At 45.6% G+C, this 12019-nt stretch overlaps 1 protein-coding gene across 1 annotated transcript in view; it reads right to left on the minus strand.

The window, feature by feature from the left end:
* The window catches only part of EXT2 (exostosin glycosyltransferase 2), a 324143-nt gene that overhangs the window by 290999 nt on the left and 21125 nt on the right, over positions 1 to 12019 (minus strand). Inside the window, exons 2-3 of the mRNA XM_069221798.1 lie at positions 9006 to 9568; positions 8589 to 8678 (exon numbers count right to left, since the gene is read on the minus strand). Of these exons, the coding sequence (XP_069077899.1) occupies positions 8589 to 8678; positions 9006 to 9541 (626 nt within the window). The 5' untranslated portion in view covers positions 9542 to 9568. The remainder of the gene's footprint in view (positions 1 to 8588; positions 8679 to 9005; positions 9569 to 12019) is intronic.

Raw genomic sequence — 12019 nt, forward strand, 5'->3', positions numbered from 1 at the left:
AGGTGTAAAGTGCATTGGCATAGAGTAGAGTGGTACACAGTAGAGCAGAGAGGCGTAGTGTGAAGTAGCATAGAGTGCAGTGGCAAAATGTGGAGTGGTTCAGAATGGAGAAGAGTGCAGTGGCATGGAGTGGTGTAAAGTGGAGTGATGCAAAGTAGGGTGCAGTGGTGTGGAGTGGTGCAGAGCAACGTGGAGTGGAGTATGCATGGTGTGGTAACACACTGTCATTACAGGTAACACATTTTTGATTGAAATAATCATTAGATTTGCACAGACGTACAGTTTTTCAAATCAAACTATATTGTGCACAGACGATGATGTGTTGAAATTGCATCACCTAATGCAATGATTTGTTTTAATCATATAAAGGTATTTGTTTCCAGCACAGTTCAGGATTAACAAAAATGTGCTTCATCTGTACTCCTAATTCTGATATATTCTGAAGTTTATTTAAATGTTGTCAAGTGATAGAAAAAACTCTTTCCTGACCCCAGTATCCAGCAAGATTGTCACATAAATCCTCTCATCTTGAAGTCAGGGAAAGAAAAGTAAACACTAAGTTCCCACCGAAGTCAGAGCCTGACATTTGACTTTGTTCTTTGAATGCACAGCAAATGTGATGAGATAAGAACAAGATTTACAGGCCTGTTTACAGAAAGGGAGCACTTGAAAGGATACTGTAAATAAGATTTGGGCAAGGGAAGGAATGAACTCAAGTTGCAAAGCCTAAAACAAATAAAGCCAGCAATTTGCAACAAAATGTGAGTTACAAACCACAAGGCCAATGGCAAGCAACAGGTGGAATTCATTCACAAGGATGTACTATGAATGTACTTAAAGTGACAGTCGTGGGATACATTGTGGGGAAAGTCCAATATTTTAGTCCAGTCCGTACCTTGCAGAGGTTTGGCCAAATTAATCATGTATGACGAGAAGACCTGGAGTGGTTTCCATGTTGCAGGAAAGGTCTGTACATCCATTCTATCAGTTTGCCACCATTTCCTATGGTACAGAGCTTCTGGCACACCTCTGGTAGGGTTAGTGTTGGTGGCAGGCATGAAATAGGGTATTTAATGATTATTTAAGGTGGCTGTAAGTAAGGAGTTGACCGGGGTGAAGATGGTAGTCTGCCATAAGGGTTTGGAAATTTAGTAGCTCGCCATCAAGAAGAAAATCCCACCTCTGAGCACAGCCGTCTTGTGCGAGTGGGAAAGCTTAGGTAGTGCAGGAGCACAGGGTTTCTTTGTGTCAGTGAGTTTACAGGTTCCAGCAAGGCAAGAGAAAGCTGTGCATGATAACCCCAGATGGTGAGCTGTAGAATGGTCATTAGGAAACAATGACCAGTGCGTTAAGCCCTCCTTAAAAGTCCTTACTGATAAACCCAATCTCATGCAGGGAGGTGGGCAGAAAGCCAGCAAGCCACCCATTGGACCTGTGCAGCTGAATAATAGCATTCTAAGTCCAGAAGACCTAATCCACCCTCAGTCACAGGTAGCTTTAGAGTGGAAAGAGCTGCCTGACGGTGCTGCAGCAACCAAATCAGATGTGTGGCATGTCTGAAGAAGGAATGAAGGACGAGCAGGGTAAGGTTTGTAAAATAATACTATAATTGGGGTAGCACACCATCTTCACTAGTGCCACTTGGCTCACTACAGAAAGCAGAAGAGAAGACCTAAAAGCAAACTGGGCTTGGAGGGACCGTGACGTTCTGCTGAGATTTCCATCCCGGAAATCAGTGGGAGAATGGTAAATATTAATCACTAGGTATCGAAAGGTAACTGGTTCCCAGTTCAATCGGAGATCTAATTGTATATAAAAGGGGAAAACAGTGCCATATGGTTAAGAAACTAATTATATTTTTAAAAAATTACAATTTGTTTGTGCAATTTACATCCCAAATATTTTTAAGATTCTATGTGTACTTGACACTTAGGGATAACCCAGATCACTAGTTTGGCTTTTGCTCAATTTCAAAACCATTTAAAGACATGGACAAAGCGCACAATTGCCTTGCACAACCTTGCAAGGGGTCTGGTCCCTGCTCACCCTTCACAAGCACGAACAGCGGACCATTGCACCAGAAGAGTTTGCCAAGGTGGATGGGTGTTGCTTATTCAATCACTTGACAGTGCCTCTTCTGTTTCTCTTCTGTGTGCAGAGGCAACTCCCCAGGTACCCAATACCTTCCGATAGTCTTGGTGGACCCATCTTGTCTGATTTTAGGAATTGTCCCACCTTGTTCTTCTCTTCCTTATTTATCCAGTTCTGGGCAACAACCCTTTGAATTACTTGCCGTGGATCTCACATTTGATCTCAATTTCATCCTCCTCTTTTATTATCTGTGATTGGTAGTCCGGGCTCCCATTTCTGAGATAAATGTAGTCCCAGACATACACTCTAGTGCTGTGAGACTACAGACAAGTTGTGGGTACCTCACATCCTGACATTAGGTGTGAGACAGTCGCACACAACATCTGCCCTGCCTCTTTAAAAAAATTTAGGTTGAAAATCCATGGGCGGTTGGGGTAAGCCAGATGTTTTTGTTACATTTGTTTAAACTAGCATAGGGTTTATTGCCTTAATGTTTCCCAAACTGTTTGCCAGGGGTTTTAAAATGTTCAGAAACATAATCAAAATGTTGCTGTTACTTTCTCTTCAAGAAAGAATCAGTAGATTTGGGTAGGGGTGATGGCCTTGCCGTGAAGGGCATTAATTTACTACTGAACAAGGACGTAATGTGACACCTGAGTGTAGCACACCAGGAGGCAATCACAAAAAGACCACAGTGAATAAATAGTGCTATGTTAAAAAACAGTAAATAAATGCACGGACAACATGGTAAGGCATCGCCTCTCTTGTGTGTGTCTGTAAAACTGACGTTTGTTCGTGAATTTTTGTCCTGAATTTTGACCCTTTGCCCTGAATTTTTGTCCTGAATTTTGACCCTTTGTCCTGATTTTTTTACAGTCCTGTACAGAATTTGCTTCAATGCCAGGTGGTCACCCTAAGCTCACATGGGTACAGGGGACAGGAGAAAGGTCAGTACTGGCCCGTCTGGCACCTCATCACTTCAGTTGCTCACTTGGGTGTCAACACCCTGGTTCTAGCCCATGCACAGCGGTGTTTCGGTGATGGGTTATACCCACATATTGGTTGAACAGGGCATCAGTCCTCCTTTCTGGCTTCCCCCAGGGTGAAGCACTGAGAAGACGGTACAAGGAAGCAGACGCTCTATACAAGGACTATCCCGGAAGGAACTGGCATACCATAACATCATACAATATCAATAAACTTTTCCACCTTTACTATGTCCACTGAGTTTGGAGGAGTTTTCCATCCTGCAACAACCATGGTGCTCCATAAGATTCTTGTCTTACTGAGGGTATGAATAAATAGAAAATTCAAAGATGGAGGCGCAAGGTGTAACACAAACGCTGCAAGGTCCACAACATCCTGAGAGAGGTACATAACAGGATGTCTCTGTACACTTTCATATCTTGTTCAGTCTAAGCTGGGAGTCTAGATCAAAATGAACAAGACTTGTACTGTTTGGTCCTCAGTGCAAGCATCAGTGTATGAACACATGGTTGGCATCTGCACAATGTAGGGAGGTTTGAAGTTAAGTGGAGAAAAAAGTAAGTTACTCAGCACCAAGCCAAGGATTTTTCTCATACGAGTAAGCAGGTCTTAATCCTAGAAATTGAAGAGTAAGATAGGCCTATGTCAGGAGTAAGAGAACTGCATGCAACCAGAGCTGAACCCCACGGAGAAAAGCAATGCGAGGCAAAGTACTTGAAGACGACTTAACTTGAGCAGCGGCAGCCGCAGATGCCCAGGGGAGGGGCATGGGCCGACAGGGGAAAGGGGGGAACAAATTATAATTAAAAAAAAACTCGTTCCCTCCTCTGTCTCCTCCTGCTGCCTCGCTCATTGCTCATTGCTCCTTTCCTGTTCTGGTGTCCCAGCATTCAGTGGGACACCAGAACAGGCTCCCCAGCAATCTTAGCATGAAAGCAGTGTCAGGATTGGCCGGAGCGTATCGGACTGCCGCTCAGACACAACCCTGGGGCCTGTGCAGTTTCTCCTGCCTGGAGACACCTAAGTGCGCATGTGTGTTTGGCCAGCCTGAGACGGCTGGCCGGTCAAACACACATGCGCACTTAGTGCACTCCATTCCTCACCCCCCCAACATCCTGTGGCCCGGCCCGCCCCTCACTTCACATGCTCGCTGAGCCAGCACAGAAAAATAAAACAATATTGAAGTATTGTTTTATTTTTCTGCTGCTGGCTCTTAGCCAGGGGGTGACGCTCCTCCGCTCTTGCGGAGAAGCCACCCCTAAACCTGAGGAATATTAAAAAATTCCCTGAGATATTCTTGCTCACTAATGTCTTGGCGAAGTGTCTTTTTTACAGGTGTGAGTTTTGCCTTCAAAGAAGAACTGATAAGTTGATGAAACAACGTCTGCAGTAAGTGCTAATTAGATTAAATGAATAGATCTTGTCAGGGGTTGTAGGAAGTTGGCTCTGTATGTGCTATTTCAAAGTAAGGAATAGCATGCACAGAGTCCAAAGGTTCCCCTTAGAGGTAAAATAGTGGTAAAAATAGATAATACTAATGCTCTATTTTGTGGTAGTGTGGTCGAGCAGTAGGCTTATCCAAGGAGTAGTGTTAAGCATTTGTTGTACATACACACAGGCAATAAATGAGGAACACACACTCAGAGACAAATCCAGCCAATAGGTTTTGTTATAGAAAAATATCTTTTCTTAGTTTATTTTAAGAACCACATGTTCAAATTTAACATGTAATATCTTGTTTGAAAGGTATTGCAGGTAAGTACATTAGGAACTTTGAATCATTTCAATTGCATGTATACTTTTCAAGTTATCGACAAATAGCTACTTTAAAAGTGGACACTTAGTGCAATTTTCACAGTTCCTGGGGGAGGAAAGTTTTTGTTAGTTTTACCAGGTAAGTAAGACACTTACAGGGTTCAGTTCTTGGTCCAAGGTAGCCCGCCGTTGGGGGTTCAGAGCAACCCCAAAGTCACCACACCAGCAGCTCAGGGCCGGTCAGGTGCAGAGTTCAAAGTGGTGCCCAAAACGCATAGGCTAGAATGGAGAGAAGGGGGTGCCCCGGTCTGCTTGCAGGTAAGTACCCGCGTCTTCGGAGGGCAGACCAGGGGGGTTTTGTAGGGCACCGGGGGGGACACAAGCCCACACAGAAATTTCACCCTCAGCAGCGCGGGGGCGGCCGGGTGCAGTGTAGAAACAAGCGTCGGGTTTTCAATGTTAGTCTATGAGAGATCAACGGATCTCTTCAGCGCTGCAGGCAGGCAAGGGGGGGGCTTCCTCGGGGAAACCTCCACTTGGGCAAGGGAGAGGGACTCCTGGGGGTCACTTCTCCAGTGAAAGTCCGGTCCTTCAGGTCCTGGGGGCTGCGGGTGCAGGGTCTTTTCCAGGCGTCGGGACTTAGGTTTCAGAGAGTCGCGGTCAGGGGAAGCCTCGGGATTCCCTCTGCAGGCGGCGCTGTGGGGGTTCAGGGGGGACAGGTTTTGGTACTCACAGTCGTAGAGTAGTCCGGGGGTCCTCCCTGAGGTGTTGGTTCTCCACCAGCCGAGTCGGGGTCGCCGGGTGCAGTGTTGCAAGTCTCACGCTTCTTGCGGGGAGTTGCAGGGTTCTTTAAAGCTGCTTCTTGAAACAAAGTTGCAGTCTTTTTGGAGCAGGTCCGCTGTCCTCGGGAGTTTCTTGTCTTTTTCGAAGCAGGGCAGTCCTCAGAGGATTCAGAGGTCGCTGGTCCCTTGGAAGGCGTCGCTGGAGCAGAGTTCTTTGGAAGGCAGGAGACAGGCCGGTGAGTTTCTGGAGCCAAGGCAGTTGTTGTCTTCTGGTCTTCCTCTGCAGGGGTTTTCAGCTGGGCAGTCCTTCTTCTTGTAGTTGCAGGAATCTAATTTTCTAGGGTTCAGGGTAGCCCTTAAATACTAAATTTAAGGGCGTGTTTTAGGTCTGGGGGGTTAGTAGCCAATGGCTACTAGCCCTGAGGGTGGGTACACCCTCTTTGTGCCTCCTCCCAAGGGGAGGAGGTCACAATCCTAACCCTATTGGGGGAATCCTCCATCTGCAAGATGGAGGATTTCTAAAAGTTAGAGTCACCTCAGCTCAGGACACCTTAGGGGCTGTCCGGACTGGCCAGTGACTCCTCCTTGTTGCTTTCTTTGTTCCCTCCAGCTTTGCCGCCAAAAGTGGGGGCCGTGGCCGGAGGGGGCGGGCGACTCCACTAAGCTGGAGTGCCCTGCTGGGCTGTGACAAAGGGGTGAGCCTTTGAGGCTCACCGCCAGGTGTTACAGCTCCTGCCTGGGGGAGGTGTTAGCATCTCCACCCAGTGCAGGCTTTGTTACTGGCCTCAGAGTGACAAAGGCACTCTCCCCATGGGGCCAGCAACATGTCTCTAGTGTGGCAGGCTGCTGGAACTAGTCAGCCTACACAGACAGTCGGTTAAGTTTCAGGGGGCACCTCTAAGGTGCCCCCTGTGGTGTATTTTACAATAAAATGTACACTGGCATCAGTGTGCATTTATTGTGCTGAGAAGTTTGATACCAAACTTCCCAGTTTTCAGTGTAGCCATTATGGTGCTGTGGAGTTCGTGTTTGACAAACTCCCAGACCATATACTCTTATGGCTACCCTGCACTTACAATGTCTAAGGTTTTGTTTAGACACTGTAGGGGTACCATGCTCATGCACTGGTACCCTCACCTATGGTATAGTGCACCCTGCCTTAGGGCTGTAAGGCCTGCTAGAGGGGTGACTGACCTATACTTGCATAGGCAGTGAGAGGCTGGCATGGCACCCTGAGGGGAGTGCCATGTCGACTTACTCGTTTTGTTCTCACTAGCACACACAAGCTGGCAAGCATTGTGTCTGTGCTGAGTGAGAGGTCTCCAGGGTGGCATAAGACATGCTGCAGCCCTTGGAGACCTTCCTTGGCATCAGGGCCCTTGGTACAAGAAGTACCAGTTACAAGGGACTTATCTGGATGCCAGGGTCTGCCAATTGTGGATACAAAAGTACAGGTTAGGGAAAGAACACTGGTGCTGGGGCCTGGTTAGCAGGCCTCAGCACACTTTCAATTGTAAACATAGCATCAGCAAAGGCAAAAAGTCAGGGGGCAACCATGCCAAGGAGGCATTTCCTTACAGGGGTCAAGCAAGTAGGGGGTCTGTGCAGCTTATACTATGCGCAAGTGGTAACTTTCGAGTGCCTACTATTGGAAGCGCAGGTCATAATCAATGGGTGACTAGAGTCACTGGTTACCTACCAGTTCTTATGACCTCACTTTCTGCAATGAATGGCTATGCCATAGAATGTTAAAAAGAGGTCTCCGTAGGAGGCGGCAGCCCTGGCAGTCGGCGGAGGCAGGTGAAGGGCCCATCACACCGCCGTGGGTGGACTGACAAACTAGAACTTTGTGACACAAAAGCCAAGGGTTTTAACTGTACCAATGAATCTTTATCTTTAATGATGGATCACAAGCTATACAAGATCACCTTGCAGTGAGATAATAAACATACACTGACTAACTTCCTGAATCAATCCACGCGTAAACCAAATTAAGTGGTTCTTGGTGTAATTAGTTACAATAAATACGAATTGCTTTGGTGACCCATTAACCTCCAGAGTGGAGAAAACGTGATTTAATGTCAGTTATTTTATAAAGGATTACGATACTTCTGTAGTAGGAAAAATGTTTTTATTTGAGAATAATGTATGTTTTCTACTAAAATTGTTTCATTGTTTAGCTATGGTGGCATTTAGGGATGAAGCAGTATGAGTTTTCACGTTCAGACTGCACAAATAAATGAAATTAAACTCACAACGGGCATGCCTGGTCCATGAACTGGACGACACCTCCACATTGTTACAAAGACTTAAGGTTCTTACCATCCCGGTTTAAACATCCAAAACACCAGTAGAAGACAATGTCCCAGTCATCGACAATACTGAGCCATGGACACACGCCCAGCCAATGAACAGGCGCTAACCTACGACTTTACATCTCTTTTGCCCCAGAGGTGGGGTAAAGAATGAGGTGACATTGCCAGTTTCTGCCCTAGATTCACAGAGCAACTACCTGGCTGCCGATCAGTCTATAACTGCAAGAGTGGGTTCCTTGTCTGTGCAACAGCAGCAGGTGAACATGAAGCAGAGCCAAGGCCAGTGTAGTATGATCCCCATCTCCCAGCTCCAGGGATTCAGTAAATATATTACAGAGAGAAGCACTGTGGGGCATTCACCTGCAGCAACTCATTGGCAAAGCAGCCACAAGTCACCAAAACACTGAATCCAGCCCCATAAGGGTAAATATCGTCATCTGAAATAGCCACCAAGGCCGCACAGCCAAAAGGAAACCTAGTCTATGGGGGAAGTTGTGGAACCAGATGACAAATTCTAATGACTTCTTCACTTAACCATACAGTGAGATACTGGTTAAATCACTTTATGTATGTGTGGCTCAGTGCACTTATCTGCCAACATAGGATATGGTTAGAAGCAGGCAAAGCTGAGAGAAAACATTAATTTAAAGTGACCTACCTGTCTCGGGGAACATCCAGGGCAGTGTTGTACTCGGGCGGACTCCCTGGCAGCATGTTGAAAAGCAGGTGATTGGTGCCTCGGTCCCACCTATAAGAAGGGTTTCAAAGCCAGAGCAGTAGATTAATCAAGCCCCATCTGTTCTATGGAATCTTACATAGCTACATCAACACCTCTGCTAGCCAACCATCCAACCAAGCTATGGACACGTACACATCCTTTGCATCTCACGCTATGCAACCCAGTCACGGCCACAATGCACAAGGTCATGGAGATGGACACCTATGCAGCCAACCTCTCCAGATACAAGTGCATTCATCATGAGAAAATGTAATACCAGTGTGGCTTTCAAACAGAAAAAGCACATATCTCAGGGTGAGCAAGTAAGAAACAGCAAAGCCCACAAGTGGTACGTACCTGGACAGATGCGCAAAGGCTTGTGCCGTCTCCTTGATCCTCAAGGCGCTCTGGCTGAGCACATCTATGGACGGCACAAAGAGACAGGCCCGGCTGATGTCGTCAGTGTAGAATTCACTGTCGGATATGGCGGTCAGTAGCTCATTGTACTCCCGGGTGAGCGGGCCACTAACGGGGGCCCCGCCCTCATCCACGTACCTCTTCAGGGAATAGATGTACACCTTGATCTTATTTTTGGGGTTGTAGCCACAGCGGTAGACGTCGAAGCAGGTGTGCATTCGGCAGGTGACATCTCCGCGCTCCGGCACAGGGCTGTCCTCGGGCAGCCGGACCAGCGGCACATCGTGAACACTTCGCTTCTCTACTGTCCAGTCTGTGGAGGACTCTATGGAGTGTGGCCAAAACTGGAACATGCCCGTGGCGATCAGCCCCAGCAGGACGATGGAGAAGAGTGCGATGTAGTATATGCGGTGTCGGGTCTTCATTCTGGGGATGAGGGCAGGACCCCGTCCGTTATACTTCACCGACGCACACATAATGCGGGCGTCCTGCACCGTGCCCTGCTGCAGAAAAGAGAAAACAAATATGAATCTCAAGTATTTCCAAATCATGTCGGCTTACTGAGATTAGTGCCAGGCACACACATGATGAGCAACCACACAAAACAATAAAACAATGTCCGTTTCTACCTGGGCTCTACAAGGACCCAGTGGATTCATGCACACATGGAGATAGCTGTGCGACACGGGTATCAAGGTTTCAAACCCTGAATAGGCTAAGCAAACCTGTCATCATTGCAAAGGCAAGAAAAATCCAAGAGAATCGAGAACTCACTTTGAAAAAATCAAAGTTATGATAATGTGTCAAATTGTATTCAAGTAATGATTTATCAAATCCGCGTGATCAATTCAAGAGCATTTATTGATCCTTTGAATGGAAATTGTTTCGAAATACATGAAGAAAACAGCCGACACGTGTTTCGTCCCCGTGGTGTATTTTCAAGGCATGTGTGTTGTTGTTAAAAAAAAAAAGATCATTTCTAAATACAGATGGTCTTGTTATTAATGGAGAAATCCACGACTTTTGGCAATTCCAATATGGCGCCCGTCCATAACGCTGCGATCTCGATCGCATTATTGAGTTGAGGATTTCTCTATTAATAACAAGCCCATCTGCATTTAGAAATGATCTTTTTTTTTTTTTTTTAAACACATATGCCTTGAAAAAGTCCCAGGTAAATACACAACAGGGGGCGAAACACATGTTGGCTGTTTTCTTTATGTATTTCCAAACTATTTCCATACAAGGGATCAATAAAATGCTCTTGAATTGAACACGCCGATTTGATATATCATTACTTCAATACAATTTGACACATTATTATAACTTTGATTTTTTCAAAGTGGGTTCTCGATTCTCTTGGATTTTCTTTTCTTTGACTTGGGGTAAACTGGTCCATCCCCCAATTGATTACCCACCGACTAATAATTTAATCTGGGCATTTTGGTGGAAGGAAGAATTGGACCTTGGCTTCTTGTTTTTGATCATTGCAAAGGCATCAGCATTTACAGTGATGCCTCTAGCCAGCTTCAGCACCTCGAATACTGCATTAGGTTAGTGTGATATCTGAAACACAAATTATCAACATTGTGGATATATCTGCTATGAAGCAGTGTCAGCCTGCTGTGGATACAAAGCCATTCACATGAAAGTCCTTCGCCCTATGCTCGGAAGATGACCCAGTGATACTAACAATGAGCTCTTATTCCTTGTCCTGATATGTGCAAGATTATCTATTTACTGTTACAATTTTATATAGCAGAGTATTTCCATAGTGGTGTCCGAGAGATTACAAACAATCGAGCTGAGAGAAATGTCTCTTACAATGTACAAGTTAACATGTTAACAACTTAGACACAAACATGAAATAGGGTATTTCATGACAGGACTGGGGACAAAACATGCATTTCGATTCTTACTGAAGGAAAGTGAACAGGGTAAATTCAAGAAAGCCTGACGTCCTGAGAACAGAGGAAGTAAAGCTTAACAAGCATTTGCAATGCAATGCCTCTCACATTTGCTCGAGTTAGAGCTATTAGCGTTGTAAACTCCTAACCAGACTTTTCTTGACACATAAACTGATAATGAAAAGTAAAACAGTTTCACATATAGGAGCGGACAGTCGCCATGAGCGTGAAGGAGACACAGAAAAGGAAACAGAAGTTTGCTCACAGTGAAACGTATTGGCAAAAGTGCAATTATCCATGTAACCGGCAAAAGTAGAATTATCCATGTAAAATGGTCAATGTCATGCAAAGCGCTCAACTACTGCCCAGCGAGATCATGCTGCGTAGGAAATAAAATGAAATAGTGCAGAAGCCATTCGGAAAACACACGGAGCCTCATATGTTTTCAGTAGTTTACTGGTGCTGTAGAGGTTGGCGCAAAAAACAGGAAGCATGCAAGCCTTTCACTAATTAAATCAAGCGAATTTTAAAAGGCACGCCCACAAACCAACGAAACTCGTGGGCGTGGTTAAAAGCCCACAGAGAGATTACAACAGAGGCCAGAGAGCCTGCGCGCTCGAACCTAAATAGGAGTTATAAAAAACACAGGAGCGTGTGGGTCTTTCACAAGTAATCAGTCTTCAACTTTCCCTTTACTGGGAACCCCACTTGACTCTCAGGGTAGCAAAGCAGAGCTGTCTAAAGCCTACTCAGGGGAGGTTGTGTGAACTAATACCCCAGATCCCTGGGACGCAAGCAACAATACTCAATAAATCATTCTCTAGTATGTACTTTTTCTTATGAAAAGGAAAAGTACTTTATTATACATACACACACACTGCTACTATTGCCTCTAATAAATACTCCACATTAAATCACATTTATGTGCAAGAAGCTAATGGAAATATACCTGGTGACACCCTCATAACACATTACACACCTAGTCGACCTTGAACCCTATAACCACAACATGACCACTTGTACCAGACACAATCCTTGGGGCGGCCT

The sequence above is a fragment of the Pleurodeles waltl genome, chromosome 3_1 (genome assembly GCF_031143425.1).
Source record: "Pleurodeles waltl isolate 20211129_DDA chromosome 3_1, aPleWal1.hap1.20221129, whole genome shotgun sequence".
In the NCBI taxonomy this organism is placed as follows: Eukaryota; Metazoa; Chordata; class Amphibia; order Caudata; family Salamandridae; genus Pleurodeles; species Pleurodeles waltl.